Here is a 26,521-nt window from a genome sequence, read left to right on the forward strand (position 1 = left end):
CCCATAATAAGAGTCAGATTTATTTTTTGTAGCTGAGAAGAAACCCCCTTCCCCCAGTTTAACACAACAGCCCAAGTGGAGAAGGCAGGGCTAGGCTGATGCTGAGTCCAGTCCCACATGGGGGTGGGTGCAGGGCATCCCGGTTCCAGCTCTCCAGCCCTGTCTGGCTAGCTGGAGGCAGGTCGGGTGTGATGCGGGGATACACAGGCACTTACTGCTCCACCATGGGCAGCTGAGCACCGCCTGCCTAGGCTGGCACACGCCGCGAAGGCCCCGCTGCATCTCAAGCGTGCTGGTTCGGAGGGGATCCCACTGCAGTGCTGTGAATCATGCAAAACGGCCATGCTGAGGTCACGCTCCCAATGGGCCCGAGCCCTGTGCACGCCACAGGCAGGAGGGTGAGGGGCCGCCTCAGTGGCTCCCATCGCCCCGCGGCATCCCGTATTTCTCTGTGTATCTCCTGTGGGGCAGGAAGAGTCCATTAGTCAGGCAGCAGAGGGGTGCGGTGAGGGAGTGGATCGCCCCCATGATGGCAGCTAGAGTGGCCTACTATTCACATCAGAACTGGAAGCCAGAACTCCTGGGTTCTACTCAGATGACATCGAATTGGGGGGAGCTGCCTCCCCGGCAAGAGCCCAGAGGACCTGGGTTCAGACACAGGCAGAAACCACCAAACTCGGCTTGGGGGAATAACCCAGTCCCAGCAACATGTAACAGAGGGAGGGGGCAGTGCCTCCATGGCTGAGGGTGACCCCTCCACCCTCTACTCTGGGCCCCCTGAAGGCTAGATGGGACTGGTGGCTCATCTGCTGTAACCTTCTGTAGAGCACATGCCCCATGACCCCACCCTGAGCCCCATCACTTGCGTCTGACTAAAGCGCAGAGACCAGGCACTTACCCTGCAGCACTGTGGTTCCTCGAGATGTGGCCACGACCCTCCTAATGCCCACTCGCACTCCAAAGCCCAGATGGCTGAGGACGGCGAGAGCAGGAATGGGTCATGAGGAACCACTTCCTGGGGGGTAAGTAACCGCTCTCAGCTTTTCAGGTCTGTGTCAGCGTGGATCCCTCTGCGGGTAGCTGGCAACCAGCATCCTCCCTGCATGATGCGAATGAGCCAGTCACACAGACGGCAGCTCTGCTCTCTGGAATTTGGCCTGTGGCCGGCTGCCTTATCAAGCACACAGTGTTTAACCCAAGTCCGTGAGTTACTCCAGGTAGCTGCCTTGCAGCTCTCAGAGTGCAGCGGTCCAGAAGCTGCTGCCCAAGCCTGATGGAGAGTGCCTTGCCATCTGGTGGAAGAGTCTGTGCATGGTGTGTTCCACTTGGAGATGCTCTGTGATGCGGCCACAACAAGGCAGCCTGAAAGGCCTGAGCTGCTGGGTAACAGCACAACTCTGGCAATGTCCAAAGCATGCAGCTTCTGTCCACATGCTGGGAGCACCAGGAAGACGACAGGTAGTAACGGACTGGGTTAGGTGGAATTCTGAGACCAGCATAGGGTGGAACCTGGGGAACAGTTTCAGCACCACCATGTCCCTATGGAAGGATGTGGAAGGGCTTGGCTCTTGCTGACCTTCCAAGCTGAGGCGATGGCCAGATCATCTTGGTAGTCAGGTGGTGGAGGGAGCACTCCAGTGGGGGCTCCGGGGAGGCTCCATGGGCTCAGCACAACACTCAGGTCTGCTGTATTGATCTCAAGGTGTTCTAAACCCTCTCTGTCCAACATTAAAACTGACAAAGGTTTCCCGGTTTACCTGGTTCCTTGACAGACACCCAAAGGCACTTGGTCTACAGCTGAATCTGTACTGATCACACACAAGAACAAGAAATGAAAACAAGCACCGGCACAGAGTGGAACCGAGCGATTATCCAAACTAAAACATACTCATGCCTCTTGGAGGCTAAACAACAGTCTGGTTTTCCCCAACAACCTCTCCTTAAGGCAAAGGAAGGGGTTAACTACACTAAGCCCTGAGGTGTGAAGGGCAGTCACCACTCATGTTTTTGACAGACAGGCACAAGGTGGTGCATAGACAGGTGGGGAAATATAGCTTTGGTTCACCTTCTGGAACACTGCACTGCTGGGTGGTTCGACACAGACACTTTGGCTGGCAGGTCATTTGGCCCCTGGTTCACTTTCTGATGACTGGAAAAAGGCTAATGTAGTGCCAATCTTTAAAAAAGGGAAGGAGGAGGATCCTGGGAACTACAGGCCAGTCAGCCTCACCTCAGTCCCTGGAAAAATCATGGAGCAGGTCCTCAAAGAATCAATCCTGATGCACTTGCATGAGAGGAAAGTGATCAGGAACAGCCAGCATGGATTCACCAAGGGAAGGTCATGCCTGACTAATCTAATCGCCTTTTATGATGAGATTATTGGTTCTGTGGATGAAGGGAAAGCAGTGGATGTATTGTTTCTTGACTTTAGCAAAGCTTTTGACACGGTCTCCCACAGTATTCTTGTCAGCAAGTTAAGGAAGTATGGGCTGGATGAATGCACTATAAGGTGGGTAGAAAGCTGGCTAGATTGTCGGGCTCAACGGGTAGCGATCAATGGCTCCATGTCTACTTGGCAGCCGGTATCAAGTGGAGTGCCCCAAGGGTCGGTCCTGGGGCCGGTTTTGTTCAATATCTTCATAAATGATCTGGAGGATGGTGTGGATTGCACTCTCAGCAAATTTGCGGATGATACTAAACTGGGAGGAGTGGTAGATACGCTGGAGGGGAGGGATAGGATACAGAAGGATCTAGACAAATTGGAGGATTGGGCCAAAAGAAATCTGATGAGGTTCAATAAGGATAAGTGCAGGGTCCTGCACTTAGGATGGAAGAATCCAATGCACCGCTACAGACTAGGGACCGAATGGCTAGGCAGCAGTTCTGCAGAAAAGGACCTAGGGGTGACAGTGGACGAGAAGCTGGATATGAGTCAGCAGTGTGCCCTTGTTGCCAAGAAGGCCAATGGCATTTTGGGATGTATAAGTAGGGGCATAGCGAGCAGATTGAGGGACGTGATCGTTCCCCTCTATTCGACATTGGTGAGGCCTCATCTGGAGTACTGTGTCCAGTTTTGGGCCCCACACTACAAGAAGGATGTGGATAAATTGGAGAGAGTCCAGCGAAGGGCAACAAAAATGATTAGGAGTCTAGAACACATGACTTATGAGGAGAGGCTGAGGGAGCTGGGATTGTTTAGTCTGCAGAAGAGAAGAATGAGGGGGGATTTGATAGCTGCTTTCAACTACCTGAAAGGGGGTTCCAAAGAGGATGGCTCTAGACTGTTCTCAATGGTAGCAGATGACAGAACGAGGAGTAATGGTCTCAAGTTGCAGTGGGGGAGGTTTAGATTGGATATTAGGAAAAACTTTTTCACTAAGAGGGTGGTGAAACACTGGAATGCGTTACCTAGGGAGGTGGTAGAATCTCCTTCCTTAGAGGTTTTTAAGGTCAGGCTTGACAAAGCCCTGGCTGGGATGATTTAACTGGGAATTGGTCCTGCTTCGAGCAGGGGGTTGGACTAGATGACCTTCAGGGGTCCCTTCCAACCCTGATATTCTATGATTCTATGATTAGGGACATCATCTTCGCCGGGGCAGGGCTGTCTCATCTCCTGTGCTGATGCAGTGCAGCTGATGCAGCATTTGATGAAAAGCTGACAGCGTGGGGCTAGAAGGATAGAAATTGTGGGGAAGGGAGACAGAAAAGACAGTTACCTGTTCCGTAACTGTGTTCTTTGAGATGTGTTCCTCATGTCCATTCCATATTAGGGGTGTGCGCTCACCCCAGGCACTGGCTCCGGAAGTTTTTCCCTCAGCAGTATCCGTAAGGGAGCGGCAATCCACGCCTCACGCTGCAAGACCGGTACCGGGATGAGGAGCGGGACCTGGAGGGATCACAGGCCGGGTGTTGGGAGGATTTCCCCGAATACGGTGACACCCATCTTGGGGATCGCTGGCAGGGCCCACAGCTCCGGTCCCCCAATCGTTCCCGGGATCTGTAACAGTGTTTCAGTGACGCGAAGGGCTGGTCCCGACGTTCCTGCCTGGGGCGAGGGCGGGCGGAAAGGTCCCAAGGCAGGCTTACCCTGAGTCTGGGCACTGCCGGGCCGGTGTGGGCGGCACCAGGAGCATCAGGGTCTCCTGTGCAGCCTGGAGCGCTTCAGGCATCGATGGCACCCGAAGCTGATGAAGGCCCACCTTTGTGTCCGGGCTTCCAGGCAAGGAACAGGGTGGGCGGCATCACTCGACAAGAGCTGAGGTCAGACTTCCCAAAGGGGCAGATGAGCCGCCCAGTGTGGTTCTTAGCTCACCCCCAGCCCTGCCCTTCCCCTTGTGGGGAGTAGGAGACCGCCCCCTACCGGCTTTCTTCAACTTCTTGGCCGGGGCCATGGATGGGGATCGGTGCCGGCTCATTGACAGCACTGGCAGGGCACTACGCAGCGGTGCCGTGGTGCTGGATGCTGAGTCGGACCTTTGCTCCACGGCCCGAGTGAGCACTTTGAGTCTGATCTCACGGTCTTTCTTAGTCCTAGGTTTAAAGGACTTGCCGATTCGACACTTATCACTTATGTGCCCTTCACCAAGGCACCTGAGACAGGTACTATGCGGATCGCTCACGGGCACGGGCTGTTTGCAGCCATCGCAGGGCTTAAAGCCTGGGGAGCGGGGCATGCCCCATCCCCCGGCTAAGCCCCTAACGGGACTAGCAAAACTAACTACAGCTAAGGGCTAACTACTACTAACTATGCACACTCACTTTACAAGAACTCTAGTTCGTACGAACGAAGCCTAAGCAACGCTAGTAAGAGAAGTGAACGTTCCGTGCACCATCACTGGCAGCAAGAAGGAACTGAGGGTGGGGGGAGCCAGCGGCGTCCCTTATACAGCACCATGCGGGTGCCACTCTAGAGGGCGCCAGTCCCCTACGGATACTGCTGAGGGAAAAACTTCCGGCACTGGTGCATGTGGTGAGCACACACCCCTAATGTGGAATGGACACGAGCAAGCACTCGAAGAACAGGATCTTACATGCCTCTGCAGTGCTGGCAATGAGGACGCCCCACCAATGGCAGAGGACTGGATGTCGTGACGGTTCTCAGCACTCTCACAGCCTTATGAGCAAGGCCTGATGGCCTTCCTCGTGAAAGGAAAATCCTTTGGTCTGGTCTACTCCCTCTGTCTTGGGCTCGGGGAAAATGAGCCAAGCTATGCTGGGCCAAGGGGAGAGCTGCTGAGATTTTTCAGTCTCTTTTTAAGAACCCCAAAAAGGAGTAAAGAAGGAGGCATAGTTCATCCTCTCGTTATTTTGTCCACCAAATAGGCCTAATATCTGCCACACCAACTTTGGTCCATTAATTTCCAGACCCACATTTTCTGATTTATGGAGTCCAACCTCACACAGTCCCTGATTCTCATCAGCAAGACTTGTTTTTTGGTTTGGACTAATTCAGTCTGTCTGGTTTTCTTGCACCTGTTTATAATATTCTCTATTGAAAATAACTTGATCTGCTTTCCATGGTTAATTCCCAGGCAAAATGTTACAGGTTATTATGATGTCTTAGGAACTTTCACATACTTTTTTTTACAACTGAGCTTATAATTAGGGTAAGTTTTTAGGCCCTATAATCACAACAGGTCCCACAAGGGAGTCAGGTCTCTGACTGAAGGGCAAGCATGGAAGAGGCCCCTGGAGGAATTCTGATGCCATAGGGTGGGAGAAGTCAGAATACAACTGTACCAAGGTGTGATGCACAGATATTGCAGCAAGGTGAGAGTTAAATATGAACGCTTCATGTTTCAGGAGCAGAATATAGTACAAGATCTTTGGCCCAAGAGCTTCACCTGGTCAACACGACAGTGAGTTGCCCATCTGGAGAATTTCTTCCATTTTGAGGAATAAGCTTTCCTGGTGGGAGGTTTCTTGCTTTGCATAAAAATATCCTGGCAGCGACTGCAAGTTCAGTAGGGCTCAGCCAGCAGGCATCCAGGCCCTCTCAGTGCATCTCTGATCTTGGTTCTGAGCTATTATACTGATACAAGCCGGGAGGAGTATTGGGGGAAGAGGAGGAGGGCACCCCGGACACCTGTAACAGGTCAGAGCCAAAACTCTTTTGGCCAGTAAGGGGCTATCGGGATGACTATAGCTGTGTCCTGTCTGATCTTGCATCAGAGGAGAAAGGCATCCAGCAGGGAACCTGGGCTCAGGCCTTTCCTGGAGCAGAAGTTCAGACCCTTGCTGTTGTGCTCTGTGGCCAAGAAGTGTATGGTGGGAGTCTAGGATGGACTTCTGCAGTGACCACTCGTGGTTGGCCCCCCCGGTCTGCTCAGAAAGTCAGCCAGGTTGCTGCTGACTCCTGGAACGGACAGCCAGTGGGGTCGGCCCACGTTGATCGATCACTGCCCAGATGTGCTGTCAGGATTTGCATGGTGGAGTTCGGCAGAACAAGCAGGAACGCTACATAGACCCTCAGCTCCAGGACAGTCACAGGTAGGTTCAGGTCATTGTGAGACCATGTGCCTTGCATCTGTGAGCACTGCAGCCTGTCCCTTACGTGTCCATGATAAGAGTTGTCAGGGAGTAGCCAGAGAATGCCACCCCTTTTCTCACGCTCCCCAGGTCTAGCCACCAGGCGAGCTCCCCCAGGACTCTGAGAAACTATACCCACTCGTTCCTGATGTCTGGATGGGGAATACATGGACCTCAGTCACACCTGTGATGGCCATAGGTGGAGTCTGGCAAGTGGCATCACGTATGCGCATGTTGGCATGCGGCCTGAGAGTCCCAGGCCCACATGCACTGTCGGTCTTGCCTGTAGATCATTTACTTCTGACTGAAGAAAGTAGAATCCATCCTCCAGCAGGTAGGCCCGTGCTGATCCAGAATCAGTAGGAGCTCCTGTGAACTCTATTGTCTGCGACAGGGTGAGACAAGGAGTCCTAGCTGAAAGAACAGGGAAAGGTTGTATTGTAAGGCTGTTCCAGTCTCCTGCTGGGATCTGCCCATGACCAGCCAGTTGTCCAGGTATGGACAGAAATGGATTCCCTGTCTTCTTAAACATGATGCCGCTACAGCAAGGCCTTTGGCTCACACTCAACACCAGAGAGTCTGAAGGTCAGAACCCTGCACTGATAACGGTCAGGCCCCATTGTGAATCTGAGGTATTTCCTGTGGGCTGGGTATACACCCTGCAAATCAAGAGCTATGAACCAGTCTTGAGCTTGGAGAGAGATGATGGAGGCAGGTGTTACACTGTCTCAGGGTCAGGATGGTGTACGTGTTCAGTCAGCGTCCTCAGGTCCAGGATTGGAAGACAACCTCTCTTCTTTGGAGTGAGGAAATACCAGGAGCAGAAGCATCTTCTCCCAATCTTTGTTAGACCTCTGCCATGGCTTCTAGATGTAGCAACAAGGCTTGTTCCGCTTGTAGCAAGCTCTCATGGAAGTGGGATGGGGTGGCCCCAGGCAAAGATCTGTAACATCCATTTATCTGATGTGATGGCAAATGCCAGGTGGAATGCGGCTAGGTGGCTTCTGAAGGTTGTGTTCTCTAGAGCGGGTCCAGTGCAGCTCTCGACTGTCTTGTTGATCCGTTGACGTGTGAAGGAGCAGATGCACTGTCGAGGAAAAGGAAGGTTGATGCCCATGTTGTATCTTGGGAGCTTCTTGGCATGACATTCCGACTGTATGGGGTGGCAAGACAGTGTGTGCTGCTGAGGCTGGGGATGCTACAGCCTGTTGAATGGAGGGGTGCAAGTCCTCAGAGAGTACAAGGTGGCTTTTGAGTCCTTCAGTGAATGCAGAGGGCTGGCCCCCTGCTCGCTCAGCAGCCTGGAGTCTTCACAGGGTACATCCTCAGTCACAGCCTGGAGCCGCGGTGCACTGTCTATGGTCACTGTGGTGCCCAATGACCTGGCCATGGTGTCAGAAGAATCACCACCAGCTGGTTTACATCCTTGAGTTCTGCTCTGTCCCATGTCAGGAAGTTGTACTTCGCCATCAGGGCCTGACAGTTAGCCACGCACAGCTGCAGCAAAGCTGGAGTATGACTTCTTCCCAAGCAGGGCGAGACATCTGGAGTCCTTGTGCTTCAGCTCAACCTCAACTTCTCTTGCCTAGCAATACGACAAAGGAGGCTGGGTCAACTGAGTGTACAAGAACTCAAATCCCATGGAGGCCGGTACCTGGGACTTCGTCTCAACTCACTTCACCATTAGCTTCTCTGTAGCAGACGCCAGCCACAGCCCATTAGCTGGGTCCAGCAGTCCCTCCTGTTGGCTGGGAAGGTGATCCTGCTGGACCAGAAGCCAAGAGGGGCTCAAACAGCTTGTGAAATTTCTCCAACCTGCCAAGGGTCTCAGCAACACTCACAAGGAGCTCCCAGAACAATTTAAAGTCATCCAGTGCCAGAACCAGTGCTGACAACACTGGTGATAACGGGAGAGATCTTCAGTGCTGAGACGGGGTGTCACGCTGCCCTGTCCCTGGAGTTGGCTGTTCCTGGTATTCAAGTGTCAATGGCCTGCTGGGGGGAGGGAGGGAAAGAGATCTCTTCCTTTTCCTCAATGGTGGAGACTGGCTTCTTGATGCTGGCCACGGTGGGCCCCCAGCACCCCACAGGGCCAAAACAACATGCCACAGGACCCTCTGGGTGGCTCAGGTGCTTCTCCAGAGCCAGGCTCTGTGCTGGCAGAACCTCCATCTCCCCAGCCCTTGATCTCGCATGGGGCTTGGAGGCTTTGCAGTCTATCCTTATGGGAGGACACCCAGCTCCTTCTTCATTTCTGCCTCGCTGCTCAGAGCAGTCCCTCTTGCTCCCTGACTTTCACCCCAGAGATGCCGGCGCCAGCTTCAACATGGACACTGAGGCTGGCTTCAATGCCTGTGCCTGGACGGATCCTTCCTCAGCGCTGGGTTCTCAGCGCTCCCCTGCGGCACTGCCTGCGTCTGCCCAAGATGCCCTGCTGCTGCTGCTGCTGGAACTTGTTTCCTAGGGCTCTGACAAGACCTTCAGGGACTGCTCCACCTCACACGTAGACTGGCTCATAGCTCACACAGTCTGGCAGAGAAGGCCAAGCACAGTGAATACTCAATTCCCTCAGGTAAGAGGCACACACTGCGTCCGTCCTTCAGGGAAACGAGTCCAGTGCAGGATGGACAAGGCTGGAAGCCCACAGGGCAGAGTCCACTATAAGGAGCCTGTATGGTCTGGTCTGACCACTGGAATTCAGTCCCGATGGTGGATCGATTCATGGCTGACAAACAGTCGATCAGAAGTGATTGAGGATTTTGGAAATTTTAATAAAGTTTAGCTTGAGCTGAGAACTACAGGTTCCATGTCAGTGCCATGGGCGGTAAGAGGGAACTGAGGGTCATGGCTGCCCCACCTTTCATGCATCGTATGGGAGAGCGAGGCAGCAGAGGGCTCATGCCAGCTGGGGCAGACACAGCTAATCCGAAAAACCTTCGGTCCGGTGTGCGTGAGGACCATGCTCAACCACAACAGGCTCCATGCTGACACACACTGAAGAACTAGTGCGGGCTGAAGTGCATGTTCCAGAAAGGCAGACCCAGATGTACCCGAAGGTTTGGCTCCCACGGCAATCCTCCTTAAAACCTTGGGCTCTTTGGCCTGCCTATGTGGAATCCCTCTGCTTCCCCCACGAGCCTGGTGTTGTAACGCCAGTAATCCCAGGGGACAGAAGGCAGAGGTTCATGTCAGCCCAGGTCACACTGCACTCTAGCTCTGCAAGCAAAACAACATGGTCATTAGCTCTGGGTGCGCTCTGAGGAAAGTGCTCGGATATATGCTCTGAAAGAACTGGAGAAGCCCCGTTGTACCAATGAGTCAAATTCTCCACAGGGAAAGCCTCATCCCTCAGCTCTATCTGCACCTGCTTTCTCTCATCCCTGAGAGATGGAGAATCCACCACTGCCCCGGGAGTTTGTTCCAACTGTTAATCACCCGCACGGGCCCTAATTCTAATTGGAATAGGTCTGGCTTTGACTTCCAGTGTGGGTCTTGTTCTACCTCTCTTGGCTAGATTAAAGAGCCTTTAGTCCCCAGGAACTTCTCCCAGTGAAATCAAGTCACCTCCCTGTCTCCTTTTCACTCAGCGAAGCAGAATGAGCTTGTAAGTCTCTGGCTGCCAGGCATTTTCTCCACCCGCCAACCGTTACCCTGGCTCCTTTCCGTATCGTCTCCAGTTTTCCAACACCCTTGTTTAAAACGCTGCCCCAGAGCTGGGGCTGTGTTTCCGCACTGGCTGCACCAATGCCGCATGGACAGGAGAATCCCCACTCTACTCCTATGCATACTCAGGGCTCCCCAGGTTTGTATTCCCCAGGACCTCATTAGCCCATTTTGCCACACACTGGGTGCTAATTTTCTCATGAGAATGTTGTGCAGTACTAAGTCAAATGCCTTAAAGTCTAGGCACATTACAGGTGCAGTTACCTTTATCCACCACACTCGTCATCCCAAAGAATTAAATCAGGCTTGACAAGCCCCATTTGCCATAAAACCACATGGACTGGCATTAATTATATGCCTATCCTTTAATTTACTGATTGAATATAGCAGGGAGTGGACAGCAGGGGGGGATGGATAGCTTAGTGGTTTGAGCATTGGCCTGCTAAACCCAGGGTTGGGAGTTCAATCCTTGAGGGGGCCATTTAGGGATCTGGGGCAAAAATTGGGGATTGGTCCTGCTTTGAGCAGGGAGTTGGAATAGATGACCTCCTGAGGTCCCTTCCAACCCTGATATTCTATGATTCTAACCTTATGTCCAGCCCAGGGAGACGACCCAAGGCTCCGGGGTGGTAACAAACTGGGGAGAGCTGCCCCAGAACCATGAGAGGGTCACATGCTGGAAAAGGAGCCAAATCCAGCCACGTTTCCCTGCCTGCTTTGTGCACAGCTCTGTGCCACTACCCACCGTCCCGTGCTGGGAGGCAGAGTTCAGCTGGGCATCAGCACCCTTGCCCGGAGCAGGGCACAGCATACAGATACGGCCCCGGAAATGCCAACCACCCTTGCTGTGACCACGGCAGAGGTAGGAGTCCTGAGACGCAGAAGGGACTCACCTCCTGGCGTAGGCATACAGCACATGTTTCCGCTCCTGCAGGGACAAATGCCTCTCCACAGGGGACTTCGCAAAGAGCTTCATAGACGGCTGGGGGAAGAGAGCATTCAGGGAGCAGCCACGCTGCATGGCCAGGCAAGTTGCCAAGTAGCCCAGCGCCCGCCCATCCCCACCCACCTTATCCTGACCTCAGTGCCCACACCTCTCACTAAGAGAGTCTGTGCTAGAGGCTGTAGAAGACTCCAGTCCCATTAGTATCACAGGCTGGAGCTTGGGTGACCACAGCCAAACCAGCCCACAGTGCCCAGCTCTCCACACACTCAGGCCATGAGTTTGGTCTAGCGAGGGAGAGGCAGCCCATCAGCCCTGTTCCTGGCCCTGACTTGTCTGCTTTCTCAGCAATCCCAGCTCTCTCAAACCCCAGCCACCAGCTCTTGGGGGCAGGCCCCCGCGCAGCCCTGAGAGGGCCTGTGGCCAGCGGATTCAGCCTCCCCAGGTCCCCCTCTCGATGTCCCGCCAGCAGGCACCTTGGAGGAAGATGAAGCTGCAGGGCACTGAGGGCTGGAAGCCGCTGAAGTCTGGGACGTAGACGGAGCAAGCAGGCTGGTCTCCGGCTCCTTGTCCTCAGGGAGGAGGGGCACCCGGCCCTCCAGGAGGTTGGCGATGGTAGTGTCCACGCAGTTGGTCTGGGCTGTGGGGACACAGGGGCTCAGTTAGAAGGGAAGCTGCTGCTGAAGCTAAGGTACCTGTGCAGGGGTTCTCCATGTCCCAACAAGCCCCACAGCACAGCAGTCCCCAGGCCTTCACGCCAGGTGCTGGGGAGCTCTGTGACAGAAGGATACGAAGGGCAGCAACCAGCCTCTGCCCCACAAGGTCTGCACGAAGGTCCCAGGTACTCGCTTACCCAGGTCTCTCCTGATGGTTCCCAGAGACACATGTGGGAGCACTTCCTTGACCCGCTGGGCCATCTCCGTGATCCGCACATCCTCGTCAGCAAGAGGCCCGACACCAGCCAGGCTGGGAGATGCCCTGGGCCTGGCAACCAAGGACTGGCTTGAGGCTGCAGGAGTAAGAACAGAGGGTATGAATGGGCAGCCAAGAGGAGAGTGCAGGGCCCCAAGCTAGGCTGGCCAGGGGAGAGATGACCCACTGGCGTCTCTAGCTCCTACAGCCTCAATGAGGGGACTCCCCATCTCACCAGGTCTGCCCTTATCCCAGTCTGGAGCAGGCAGGCTGGGGTAACACCCTTTCCCAGGAGTGCCTCCTGCTTCCCCAGGGCGGGGGCTGGCACTGGAGGACCATGTCCTTTTCCCTCCCCCAGGTGTGAAGCTTTAACAGCAGAACTGGGGCAGCTACCAAGGGAGAAAGTGGGAAGCATAGTGGCTCTGCCGGAGCCCAGGCACGTGCTCCACAGCAAGGAGGGCAGACACACACCTGGGGCAAGGAGGTGAGGCGGGGTGTGTCTCAGCCTCTTCATATGCTCGGCTTTATCCGCTGCAGTGAGTCGCGTAGAAATCACACCCAGTTCCACAGCCAAGAGCTACAGAAAACACACAGGGGAGAGTCAGCAGAGTCACACACCCAGGGAAACAAGATCCGGGGATTGGTACGTTCCTAGGTGTAAAGTCTGAGGCCATTTTCTGCAGCCACATTAGGACAGGAGCTAAAAAGCAGAAAGTCACATGCTCCCATTCCATCTAAATTACATTAAAACAATGAATTTTGGGGCAGTTAAGAAGGCAGCGCTCCTGTCCTGTCCATCACCACCAGATAAAGAAACAGATCTTAAGATGTTTTAAAAAAAAATTTGTTTTGCATTCTGTCTGACAAGGAATCACTTATCAACAGTTGTGATAGCGAAATCTCTACTTCTTTATTGTTATGCCTTTATGGTCCCCACTTCTCTACTGTTTATCTGTAGGGACTCTGTCTGGTTCTTTGATTGTTTCTGTCTGTCTCGTGACTAATTTTGCAAGATTTAAATCAACTAAGGTGATGGGGTACGATTGGTTAAACAATTGTTTCTCAATATGTTAGGATTGGTCAAAAAATTATTTTGTAGTACTTTAGTTTAAAATGATTGGTTAAGGTATCGCTAACCAGGACTCAAGTTTAACTAACTGGGGTCCAAAAGGAAATTCTTTGGAACCTAATTCAGATACAGCCCAAGATCAGAGGTGCCAGACCTCAACACCCTGCCAACTATACTGTGCAGAAGCTGGCATCCCTGGACCAGTAGTTCTCAAGCTTTCCAGACTACTGTACCCCTCTCAGGAGTTGCATTTGTCTTGCGTACCCCCCAAGTTTCACCTAACTTAACTACTTGCCTACAAAATCAGACATTAAAATACAAAAAAGTGTCACAGCACACTATTATTGAAAAATTGCTGACTCTCATTTTTTCTGTATGAAATTTTAGTTTATATTGACTTCGCTAGTGCTTTTATGGAAGCCTGTTGTAAAACAAGGCACATATCTAGATGAGTTGATGTATCCCCTGGAAGACTTGTGTACCCCCAAGGGTACACGAACCCCTGGTTGAGAACCACTGCCCTGGACAACCTGATCCTGACTGGCAACCAGGAAAAATTTGCCTGCCTTATTGAGAGTGGCGAGCATTGTATACTTATAACGTGTATTCTCTTTTGGTAACTGTTAATAAATAGAGTTTAAGGATATTACTATATTATTGTGTAAAGAGCTTTCACTGGTAAAAGGCCTGCAAACCTACAGAAGAATATGCCCTGAGCCCTAGGAACTGGGAAAGGGTAGGTGCCTTTCACCCAGAGCTGTAGGAACTGGGAAAGGGAGGGGTGCCTAAATTAACTGGGTTATGCCTTGAGCCCACGGAAGGGTAAAGGTAGGGTGTCCTAGAGTGTGTGGGTAACAGGGAGATCGCCACAAACAAATACTGGCACTTTGTTGGCTATTGGTGCCAGACAGCACCACCCTGCATTTGACAGATTATTAGAAATCCTTGCTACCACCATAGCAGTGTCACCTGCCAGCTCTCTCCGTGCTCTGGGATGGAGATGACCTGGTCTTCCCCAGCGTCAGCACACTAAGCTCTGAGCTTTGCTTTCCCCTCGGCTGTGGTAAATTCCATTTCTATATCCTCATTCCCATTAGCCAGCCTGCCCTGGCCACTGAAGTTAGCTCCCCCTTGAGCTGTGGAGGGGCAAATAAATAGCAGGCCATGAAGGATATGGCAAATTGGGGGGTAACAAATATGGGCCCAGAGATACCCACTCCATCCAGACACACCCTGGCCCCTCCTTGAAGATGCTCTCTGTCCCCAAAACAGGCACGGCTCACATCCACTGATCCAGTCCCAACCCTCCTCTAGGACGCCCTGCAAATGCAGCAGCCCCAGCTCTCCCTCCCCCAGGCCCCTCCTACCTCTTGAACTCGGAGCGCAAACTCCTCATTCAGCTCATCAGCTTGTCTGAAGACAGGCGGCATCCACCTGATGGGAGACAAAGGCACTGGGCTGACTGCTCCTGGCATGGCTGAGAGCCTGGGCACCAGGGCCCTTCCCTGAGTCCACTGTGAAACCGAGCTCCCCATGCCCAGGAACAGGACCACGCCCCGGGGGTAGCAATGTGAACAAGAGGTGTGGCAGAAGAGGGAAGTGGGCGGGGGGGGGGGCCACTACCAGGGGAGGAATTGGGCCCATTCAATTTAGTCTCTGCGTTAAGGGTCCAGAAAAGGGGTGTCAGTGGCCTGTTAATGTGGTTCCCAGACCCAGACTGGGAGGAGCTGCTGCCCCAGTGAGGGCAGCAAGAATGCAGAGGCACCTGGGTCAGACACAAGGTGTGGGCAGGAAAACTACTATGTGCATCACAGCCTGGGGGAAAAGGACACAGCCTGTCCCCAGGCTCCCTTCTGGGAGGGACTCAACAGGGGCCCTTTCCTCAGACTAGGGAAGGAGAGATCCCCCACAGATCCGGCTCTCCTTCTCTTTAGCTCGCACTGCCACAACGAGGGAGAAGGGGACATAGGGGAAGAGCCCAGCAAGTGGCCCTGTTCAGGGACTGTGCCCTCAAGACGCTGCGCTCTGGCAAGCAGCTGGGGAGATTTTGCTCACCGATACCCCAAACTGAGCTGCACGCTGTAATACAGACATGCTGAGCCACTCTGCCAGCCGAGGGTGGAAGGAGAACGGCTTAAGCCCTGGGATTCACAGGGAGAGGGGCCCAGCCTGCATTGCTCAAACGAGGGAAGAAGGGGAGGGTCAGGAGAAGCCTCCCAGCAGGGAGAGGGATCGACTTGAGGGAAAGGCTGAGCCAGCTGCAGGGAACCACCGAAGCGCAGAGGAGGCAGGAGCTGACAAGGGAAATACAGCAGAGAAAGGTGGGGAAAAGGGCCCGGGGAGACCAAGGCACCCCTCACCAGTACTGGATCCCTCTCCCCCTGACAGGGGACAAACCCCACTCAGGAACCAGGAGCCCAGAAAGAGGCTCCTCCCACATCAGGAACCTGGAGAGCAGACAAGCTGGCACTCGGCACCCAGCTGAACAGCCTAGGACCAAGGCCCAGGGCCAGCAGCACTGACACTGGCAGTGGCAGGAGTGGACACAGCAGGGTCTCTCGGCAGAGCTGAGTGAGGTAAACACAGCAGGACCCTGCCCCACCCCCCTCCTCAAAGGAGAGCGAGAGATAGTACCTTACTTGATAAACTGTGAAGGGAACAAAGAAGGTCCAGAACAGCTCTGTGATCCAGGAGGAGTCGGCCACACTCTGGAGAAGAGAGCACAGTGAGACTACGGCTGGGGACAGAGCCGCACACAGCCAGCGAGACAGGGGCAGCCATGGACATGCCCAAAGGAAGGAAGAGGAGCACAGCAAAGACCTGCTCTGAGGCAAATCCAGGCAGGCTGCTTTCTCATCAGGCAGAACTAAGAGGGACTGAGACAGCTGGGGATGTGGATAACGACAGGGAGACCTACAGACGACTAGCACCAACTGATTACATAGCTCCAGGGCTCGCCCCCCTCCTACATCAGAGCAGACAGGTGTCCCCCCCGGCCCCTGTAACTGAGAAGGAGAACATGCTCTCAGATGAAAGACTGGTAATGGCTTCAGGCCTATGGACCATGAACAATTTTCTGGACTCACAGGAAGGCCCTACTCTCTTGGCCAGAATCATAGTAAGGAAGCATGTTGGACTCGGCGACCTAGCTTGGATCTGTTTTGGGCACTAGGATGCCTATTACACAGACAATTCATAGCTAAGGAGCACCTGGACCAGACAAAACCTGAAGATTTTCCAGACCTGTCAAGACCTTGTGAGAAAAATAAGTATGAATTCCCATACAACCTATATTTATTTCTTAAACTGATTTCACTGAGAGATTGAAAACCTAGCAGATCTTAAGCATAAAAAAGAAGCTTACAAGAAGTGGAAGGTTGGACATATGACCAGGGAAGAGTATAAAAATATTGCTCGGGCATGTAGGAATGAAATTAGGAGGGCCAAATCGCACCTGGAGCTGCAGCTAGCGAGAGATGTTAAGAGTAACAAGAAGGGTTTCTTCAGATATGTCGGCAACAAGAAGAAAGCCAAGGAAAGTGTGGGCCCCTTAATGAATGAGGGAGGCAACCTAGTGACGGAGGATGTGGAAAAAGCTAATGTACTCAATGCTTTTTTTGCCTCTGTCTTCACGAACAAGGTCAGCTCCCAGACTGCTGCGCTGGGCATCACAACATGGGGAATAGATGGCCAGCCCTCTGTGGAGAAAGAGGTGGTTAGGGACTATTTAGAAAAACTGGACATGCACAAGTCCATGGGGCAAGATGAGTTGCATCCGAGAGTGCTAAAGGAACTGGCGGCTGTGATTGCAGAGCCATTGGCCATTATCTTTGAAAACTCGTGGCGAACGGGAGAAGTCCCGGATGACTGGAAAAAGGCTAATGTAGTGCCAATCTTTAAAAAAGGGAAGAAGGAGGATCCTGGGAACTACAGGCCAGTAAGCCTCACTTCAGTCCCCGGAAAAATCATGGAGCAGGTCCTCAAAGAATCAATCCTGAAGCACTTACATGAGAGGAAAGTGATCAGGAACAGTCAGCATGGATTCACCAAGGGAAGGTCATGCCTGACTAATCTAATCGCCTTCTATGATGAGATTACTGGTTCTGTGGATGAAGGGAAAGCAGTGGATGTATTGTATCTTGACTTTAGCAAAGCTTTTGACACGGTCTCCCACAGTATTCTTGTCAGCAAGTTAAGGAAGTATGGGCTGGATGAATGCACCATAAGGTGGGTAGAAAGTTGGCTAGATTGTCGGGCTCAACGGGTAGTGATCAATGGCTCCGTGTCTAGTTGGCAGCCGGTGTCAAGTGGAGTGCCCCAGGGGTCAGTCCTGGGGTCAGTTTTGTTCAATATCTTCATAAATGATCTGGAGGATGGTGTGGATTGCACTCTCAGCAAATATGCGGATGATACTAAACTGGGAGGGGTAGATACGCCGGAGGGCAGGGATAGGATACAGAGGGACCTAGACAAATTGGAGGACTGGGCCAAAAGAAATCTGATGAGGTTCAATAAGGATAAGTGCAGGGTCCTGCACTTAGGACAGAAGAACCCAATGCACAGCTACAGACTAGGGACCGAATGGCTAGGCAGCAGTTTTGCGGAAAAGGACCTAGGGGTGACAGTGGACGAGAAGCTGGATATGAGCCAGCAGTCTGCCCTTGTTGCCAAGAAGGCCAATGGCATTTTGGGATGTATGAGTAAGGGCATAGCGAGCAGATCGAGGGACGTGATCGTCCCCCTCTATTCGACATTGGTGAGGCCTCATCTGGAGTACTGTGTCCAGTTTTGGGCCCCCCACTACAAGAAGAATGTGGATAAATTGGAGAGAGTCCAGCGAAGGGCAACAAAAATGATTAGGGGTCTGGAACACATGACTTATGAGGAGAGGCTGAGGGAACTGGGATTGTTTAGTCTGCAGAAGAGAAGAATGAGGGGGGATTTGATAGCTGCTTTCAACTACCTGAGAGGTAGTTCCAGAGAGGATGGTTCTAGACTATTCTCAGTGGTGGAAGAGGACAGGACAAGGAGTAATGGTGTCAAGTTGCAGTGGGGGAGGTTTAGGTTGGATATTAGGAAAAACTTTTTCACTAGGAGGGTGGTGAAACACTGGAAAGCGTTGCCTAGGGAGGTGGTGGAATCTCCTTCCTTAGAAGTTTTTAAGGTCAGGCTTGACAAAGCCCTGGCTGGGATGATTTAATTGGGTATGGGTCCTGCTTTTGAGCAGGGGGTTGGACTAGATGACCTCCTGAGGTCCCTTCCAACCCTGATATTCTATGATTTTAAAGTTACTTCTCTATGAAGATGAAACTTTCAAAGATAAAGTGCTTGATTTACAACTTAATTCCTACATATATAGATTATTAAATTGTTGATTTAGAGAGTAATAAAAAAATTTGACCAAAAGATGTCCAACTTATTTTTAATGTTGCTAATGGATGAATGCTGAGTGGCTGGTTGTTACTAGGACTCTTCAATCAGAGACTTTTTTTTGATTTTTTGGTCAAATTTTCCATACACCGGTGACAAAGTCATCTTAAGACTTTTTCACTCCAGTAAAATCATGTCATCTTCCCCACCGAGTAGTCCCATATTGTCTCTTTATGATATTTTGGAGGATCAGATTTACAGTCTCTGTGGTATGCAAATCACTGAATATTGTGACTTATGTCACATCAATCAAGAGGCCACACTAGACAGAGACAAGCCTCTCCCTGCACTCAAAGGAGACCCCCACTAGCAAGAAGCAATGTTCCAGCAGCATCTGTCTGGCTCCAGGGTTACTGCTCCATTACCTTAAGAATTTCCCTTTTCTCTTTTGTTTGTATTAAATGGGAGGTGTCCCAACCTTTACATTCCCTAATTTTAAGCTGTCACAGGGTGTCTGAGTCCACTGGGGGAAGCCACAATGGTCCTCAGTTTTAAAGTCTTAGACACCCATCAAAGTGTATCCTACAGTCTGTGTTTAGAAGCCCTAAAAAAATTACTGCCAGGTGTGACTTTTGGCACATAAGACTGGTCAAACTTCTGCTCGTCAGAGTTTCGTTGGAATCTGTTATAAACTGTCTGTTGGAAGGTGGGGTAGGAGGGGCTTAGTGCCACAACACAAGAACTGAAAGCCAAGGAAGTAGCTTTGTATTTGGCTCTGAAACTGTGGTTTAAACATTTGATAATTTGGTTTCGGTATTAAAATATTTAACACTCCCAAATTATAAATTTGATTAACTGGTAAAATTCCTTACTTGGGGTTTATGAACAAATGGACAGCTGCCTCCACAGATTCCTTCTTAGGCTTTATAAAAGTGGATTATTTGTTGTATTAATCTGGTGATGCAACTAGTCTGGTGATGTAGTTGAAATACTGTATTGAAAGTACCTGGTTGATTTGGTAGTCACACTGTTTTATTTGTAGATTAGTTTAGCAGTATTAACAGAAGCTTAGCTGAGCTGATATTTTCTGGATTTTATTTAATAGTTTTAATAATATTTTGAAACTGATATGGACTCACATTTCTTTCAATCAGCACCACAGGTCTCAGACCTTTTGAGGACTGCATGGATAATAGCTGGTCAATGCTAGTCCCTAAACAGCTCCCCTCAATTAACCTTTGGTTCTCATAGCCTGGCATTGTGTGGCTAGAACTCCTGGAACTTCCTTGGTTATTCTGACAGCCAGGGACAATCCCTGGATGAAAGGGACTTATGTAGGGTGGGGGCCTTTTGTCTATTATTTCTTGGTGTCTGTCCCTTTGCTTTCCTTATTTTCCACTCTCAGTTGTGGGTCTAATGGGTATCAGGGCAGACAAACTGCTCTGACAACACACTTTCCAGGTGCAGTCCCTACCTGCTTCGTAGGTCTCACCTGACCCAGCTGCTCAGAGAGGGAATCTGCACTTGTGACTGACCCAGACCCCAGCTTTCAGCCTGAGCAAATATCCATGGAGAAGGGTGTCCTTGCTTGCCCAAGAGAGGATGCTAGCTCTGGCTCCATGTAACAGCTGTATAACCATCCATCCACATCTGCCCATTACAGAGCAACTCCTTCCTGTCCCTCACCCCACCATTTTATCGCTGCCTCTATCTGTTCAATCAGTTTCCCTCAACTCAAGCCCAAAGTCACAGCTTCAAGGGAGCTGAAAACGTTTTGGTTGCAACCCACTGAACGGCGTCACTGTCAACATATTAACACGAGCATCCGAGAGGAGAACCGTGATGTGCTTCGTGTGCAAGCCTAGGCCTCGGCAGACCTGAGCTAGCTCCCTGTGTGCCTGGGGGCGAGTCACCAAGTCCCTCAGGGGACAATTGCGCTTCCTGATCTTGTGGGGTATTGTGAGAATAAGTGTGTCAAGATTGGTGGGGTGCTGAGATACCAGTGATGGGACCCAGAAAAAAGCCTTGCCTAGGCAGGTTGATAGATTACTTAAGAGATGTGTGAGAGGCAAAGCTGATGTCAGTGAAATTCCCTGGGAGGAAGCAGAACGCCTGCCTCACATGGCGACCGAGAAGTTTGACACGACGGGAAAGAACCCCAAAGCTCAGCAGTAGGCCACAGGGCGCAAAGTAAGGGCAATAGTAACCCTCTAGCCATGACCCCCCCTAAGCTGTCCACATCCATTATGGGCTAGGGGCTCTTTGCCCCATACCTCTAGACTCACCACGGCAATTAAGGGCCTCTGAACTTGCAGAGCCACCGGCTGAATCATGTCCAGGATTGAGAATGGCCAGGAGCTGAAAAGAAAACATCCCAGCGATTAACAAGGGCCACAGAGATGGGATAAAGCTGTCCTGTCCCCAGGAACATCCCCCACCACTGCTACCTGAAGCGAAGAAGGCCGACTCGGCCATTAGTGGCTGCCTCCTCTGGGAACAGCAGCAGAGGTGGATTCCCCCCATGGGACGAATACACCTTCAGAGAATCCACCAGCTCTGCCCGGCTCCCCACCGCCCCCAGCTCCATGAATCCCCGTGACCAACAGATGAAACCCGGCGTGCCATTCAGTGCAGGCTGCAAGAGAAGAGCAAGGGCAAATTAGTGACCCCCACCCAGTCTCCCTGCTAAGACTCCAGCCTGCTGGTTGATTTGGGTCCTGGCTGCCTGAGAGCCTCTTCCCTCCCCAGACACTGCAACAGCAGCTGAGTGTCCTCCGAACAACCCCCAGCTGTGAATGGGAGAAGAGGGGCCTTGGTTACAAGATTTGTCACCCTCCCAACCCAAAGTGTGCTGCCCTTTAGGACTGCACAAAGTACAAGTCCCCTCAGGGGAGAGTGTTTATTAGCACTATCGATTAATCGCAGTTAACTCATGCGATTAACTAAAAAAATAAATAATTCCAATTTAAAAAATTAATCACGATTAATCGCAGTTTTAATCGCACTATTAAACAACAGAATACCAATTGAAATTTATTAAATATTTTGGATGTTTTTCTACATTTTCATATATAATGTATTCTGAGTTGTAACTGAAATCAAAAGGTATATTATTTTTTATTATGAATATTAACACTGTAAAAATGATAAACAAAAAAAATAGTATTTTTCAATTCACCTCATACTGTAGTGCAATCTCTTTGTCATGAAAGTGCAACTTACAAATGTGCATGGTAATCAAGGTGGGCCATGTCCAGCACAAATCCAGGCTCTCTCACCCCGCCCCCTTTCCCCCCTGCCGGGACACACACACAAACTCACTCTCCTGCTGGCAATAGCTCATCCAAACTGACCACTCTCCAAGTTTAAATCCAAGTTTAACCAGAACGTCTGGGGGGGGCGGGTGTAGGAAAAAACAAGGAGAAATAGGCTACCTTGCATAATGACTTAGCCACTCCCAGTCTCTATTTAAGCCTAAATTAATAGTGTCCAATTTGCAAATGAATTCCAATTCAGCAGTTTCTCGCTGGAGTCTGGATTTGAAGTTTTTTTGTTTTAAGATAGCGACCTTCATGTCTGTGATTGCGTGACCAGAGAGACTGAAGTGTTCTCCGACCGGTTTATGAATGTTATAATTCTTGACATCTGATTTGTGTCCATTTATTCTTTTACGTAGAGACTGTCCAGTTTGACCAATGTAAATGGCAGAGGGGCATTGCTGGCACATGATGGCATAGATCACACTGGTGGATGTGCAGGTGAACGAGCCTCTGATAGTGTGGCTGATGTTATTAGGCCCTGTGATGGTGTCCCCTGAATAGATATGTGGGCACAGTTGGCAACGGGCTTTGTTGCAAGGATAAGTTCCTGGGTTAGTGGTTCTGTTGTGTGGTATGTGGTTGTTGGTGAGTATTTGCTTCAGGTTGCGGGGCTGTCCCATGCACATTGTAGGGAGAGTGGTCACTTTGGATGAGCTATTACCAGCAGGAGAGTGAGTTTGTGTGTGTATGGGGGTGGGGGGGTGAGAAAACCTGGATTTGTGCTGGAAATGGTCCACCTTGATTATCATGCACATTGTAGGGAGAGTGGTCACTTTGGATGAGCTATTACCAGCAGGAGAGTGAGTTTGTGTGTGTGGTTTTTGGAGGGGGGTGAGAGAACCTGGATTTGTGCAGGAAATGGCCCACCTTGACTATCATGCACATTGTGAAGAGAGTTGTCACTTTGGATGGGCTATTACCAGCAGGAGAGTGAGTTTGTGTGTAGGGGGGTGGAGGGTGAGAAAACCTGGATTTGTGCTGGAAATGGCCCAACTTGATGATCACTTAGATAAGCTATTACCAGCAGGACAGTGGGGTGGGAGGAGGTATTGTTTCATGATCTCTGTGTGTATATAATATCTGCTGCAGCTTCCACGGTATGCATCCGATGAAGTGAGCTGTAGCTCACGAAAACTCATGCTCAAATAAATTGGTTAGTCTCTAAGGTGCCACAAGTACTCCTTTTCTTTTTGCGAATACAGACTAACACGGCTGTTACTCTGAAACCTGTCAACTTACAAATGTAGATTTTCTTGTTGTTACATAACTGCACTTAAAACCAAAACAAAGTAAAACTTCAGAGCCTACAAGTCCACCCAGTACTACTACTTGTTCAGCCAACTGCTAAGACAAACAAGTTTGTTCACATTTACAGGAGATAATGCTACCCTCTTCTTATTTACAGTGTCACCAGAAAGTGAGAACAGGCATTTGCATGGCATTTTTGTGGCTGGTATTGCAAAGTGTTTACGTGCCAGATATGTAAAAATTGGTATGCCCCTTCATGCTTCGGCCACCATTCCAGAGGATATGCTTCCATGATGATGATGCTTGTTAAAAAAATGTGTTAATTAAATTTGTGACTGAACCCCTTGGGGAAGAATCATATGTCCCCTGCTCTGTATTGTTCCCACATTCCACTATATATTTCATGTTATAGCAATCTTGGATGATGACCCAGCATGTTGTTCGTTTTAAGAACACCTTCACTGCAGATTTCACAAAACGCAAAGAAGGTACCAATGTAAGATATCTAAAGATAGCTACACTGGACCAAAGGTTTAAGAATCCGAAGTGCCTTCCAAAATCTGAGAGGGACGAGGTGTGGAGCATGCTTTCAGAAGTTTTAAAAGAGCAACACTCCAATACGGAAACTACAGACCCCGAAACACCAAAAAAGAAAATCAATCTTCTGCTGGTGGCATCTGACTCAGGTGATGAAAATGAACGTGTCGGTGCACGCTGCTTTGGATTGTTATCGAGCAGAACTCATCAGCATGGATGCATGTTCCCTGGAATGGTGGCTGAAGCACGAAGGGACATATGAATCTTTAGCACATCTGGCACGTAAATATCTTGCAATGCCAGCTACAACAGTGCCATCTCTTTCAGGTGACATTGTAAAAAAGAAGCAGGCAGCATTCTCTCCTGCAAATGTAAACAAACTTCTTTGTCTGAACAACTGGCTGAACAAGAAGTAGGACTGAGTGGACTTGCAGGCTCTAAAATTTTACATTGTTTTATTTCTGAATGCAGGTTATTTTTTTTTGTTTTTTTTTAATATAATTCTATATTTGTACGTTCAACTTTCATGATTAAGAGACTGCACTACACTACTTGTATTAAGTCAACAGAAAAATACTATTTTGGTTTTTTACAGTGTAAATAATTGTAATCAAAAATTAATATAAAGTGAGCAGTGTACATTTTGTATTCTGTGTTGTAATTGAAATCAATATATTTGAAAACGTAGAGAACATCCAAAAATATTTAAATAAATGGTATTCTATTGTTGTTTAACAGTAAGAAAAGGAGTACTTGTGGCACCTTAGAGACTAACCAATTTATTTGAGCATAAGCTTTCATGAGCTACAGCTCAGCTCATGCAAGCTTATGCTCAAATAAATTGGTTAGTCTCTAAGGTGCCACAAGTCCTCCTTTTCTTTTTGTGAATACAGACTAACACAGCTGTTACTCTGAAACTTGTTTAACAGTGTTATTATCCGTAATTAATTTTTTTAATTGCTTGACAGTGCTATTTGGCTAGACCCTCATCACAAAGCATCACTCAGTGCTTCCTGGACAGATGCAGGCAGCCCTCTGCAACCACAGGAAACAGCCAGCACCCTGGGAAAGCCCCAAACCCAACTGTGCTTCCGCTCATGTCTATTTAAAGAGCCAGGAAGGGGAGACAGAGGCTACATGCTCGCTTGGGCAGCCCGGTTCCCTGCCCCTCCTTAATTTGAGCCAATCAGAACCCAACAGCATAACACACGAGCCTAAAGAGAACCTCAAGGCTTATTCAATTATTCATTCATAAAGACAGACCCAGGAGCCAGTGCCCAATCCCTGAACAGGTCATTAAGTGCTTCTCCAGGGAGAAGCGCTTAAGGGCGCAGCCCCAGAGCCCTACATGACTCACTGTATTGCACGAGGTCAGTAGGCTGATGACACTGTGGTCGAAGTGCGTCACGTGGTTGGCAATATAAACCCTGACATTGGCATCCCGGAGATGGGGGTCACTTTGCCGCACAAACAGACCCAGCACTGAGCACATCACACGCACGATAAACCTAACAACAGGAACAGAAACACCCAAACCCATTGTGACCAGAACTGGTTTAAATGACCAGTGAATAAAGACGAGACTAGCAAGGGCTGTACAGGCGCCTTGGGATTAAGACTGAGGAGCACCAGAATTGCGCCATGTGGGGGGACAGGGTGGGTGGGAGGAAGCTTAGGGCTGGGATAGCAGGGGCACCAACTAGCAGAACTGTGTGGGGAGAGCAGGCTGCTGGCTGCTTTCAGCCCCTGCAGTCTGTCACTTGGGCAAAAGAAACCTGTTGTCAGCCCACATGTGTCATGGGGCTCAGGCCCTATAGTCACCGGCAAAGGAGCCTCTTTGTTCGGGACTGGGGATGAAGGGTCTGCTAAGCACAAAAAGCACCAGGACAGAGCAGCCACAATTCCAACTTACACCCCTAACAGCAAGCCCCAGTGGACCAGAGAGAGGCAGCTCCAACTCCATGAAGAACTGGGGGGCTCCATAGGATGGCTTTGCAGACAAGTCAGAGATGGCTATTTGCTGGATTTTTGGGGTGGGAGGCTGAAAAGGGCCCCAACTCTCCCCAGGCAGCCCCACACCCACCCTAACCTCCGGAGCAGGCTGTCAGGTAGGGCACAGCTGACCAGGAAGACATGGATGCCGATGAAGAGGCGCAGGAGGAGCAGACAGAGCCCCACAGGGGCGTAGAGCAGCAGAGCCAGCAGCAGGAAGCCATCGCTGGGAAACCTAACAGGGAAAGAGGGCTCAGCTCAGGATCTGATAACAGCCCACGCAGGCCAGGCCCCCCCCCCCCCCGCCCAGAGAGCGAGACCCCCTCCCCCCGAACCCCCCGCCCAGAGAGCGAGACCCCCTCCCCTCCCTTCCCCCCGAACCCCCCGCCCAGAGAGCGAGACCCCCTCCCCTCCCTCCGCCCGAACCCCCCGCCCAGAGAGCGAGACCCCCTCCCCTCCCTCCGCCCGAACCCCCCGCCCAGAGAGCGAGACCCCCTCCGCCCGAACCCCCCGCCCAGAGAGCGAGACCCCCCCTCACCGGCCGGGCCCTCACCGGTGCGCGTCGAAGAGCCGCTCAGGACCCGAGGCCGGAGGATCCATCCCGGTCCCGAGCCGCCGCCGCCTCAGCGAGACCCAGGAGCCGCCATCATCTTACCCTCGGCGGCCGCTCTCCGCGCGGGGCCGTCTGGGAAAAGGAAGCCACGTCCGGTCGGAACCGCGCTCCCGGCCTGCCCCGCGCGGGCCTCCGTCTCCCGGCCTGCCCCGCGCGGGACTGCATCTCCCGCCGTGCCCCGGGCTCGGCGCGCCTCGCTCCCGGCCTGCCCCGCGCGGGCCTCCGTCTCCCGGCCTGCCCCGGGCTCGGCGCGCCTCGCTCCCGACCTGCCCCGCGCGGGCCTCCGTCTCCCGGCCTGCCCCGGGCTCGGCGCGCCTCGCTCCCGG

The 26,521-nt window shown here is 51.3% G+C and overlaps 1 protein-coding gene across 6 annotated transcripts; it reads right to left on the minus strand.

Moving 5' to 3' along the window:
• On the minus strand, positions 1–26,287 carry AUP1 (AUP1 lipid droplet regulating VLDL assembly factor). 6 transcript variants are annotated; one of them, XM_077816138.1, is made up of 12 exons: positions 26,136–26,287; positions 25,680–25,817; positions 24,948–25,098; positions 20,933–21,120; positions 20,771–20,843; positions 15,750–15,823; positions 14,483–14,549; positions 12,518–12,623; positions 11,988–12,143; positions 11,611–11,774; positions 11,085–11,173; positions 1–460 (listed from the first exon to the last, which is right to left on the minus strand). In XM_077816138.1, the coding sequence occupies exons 1-12, from the start codon at positions 26,180–26,182 to the stop codon at positions 412–414; spliced, it is 1,302 nt and encodes a 433-aa protein (XP_077672264.1). In that variant the 5' UTR covers positions 26,183–26,287; the 3' UTR covers positions 1–411. The 6 variants fall into 6 exon arrangements, with proteins under 6 accessions (XP_077672264.1, XP_077672263.1, XP_077672267.1 ...); XM_077816137.1 differs by having other exon boundaries at positions 25,674–25,817; XM_077816141.1 differs by having other exon boundaries at positions 26,121–26,254.
• Between the last annotated feature and the right edge of the window lie 234 nt (positions 26,288–26,521).

This window comes from Eretmochelys imbricata, chromosome 4 (genome assembly GCF_965152235.1).
Source record: "Eretmochelys imbricata isolate rEreImb1 chromosome 4, rEreImb1.hap1, whole genome shotgun sequence".
NCBI lineage: Eukaryota > Metazoa > Chordata > Testudines > Cheloniidae > Eretmochelys > Eretmochelys imbricata.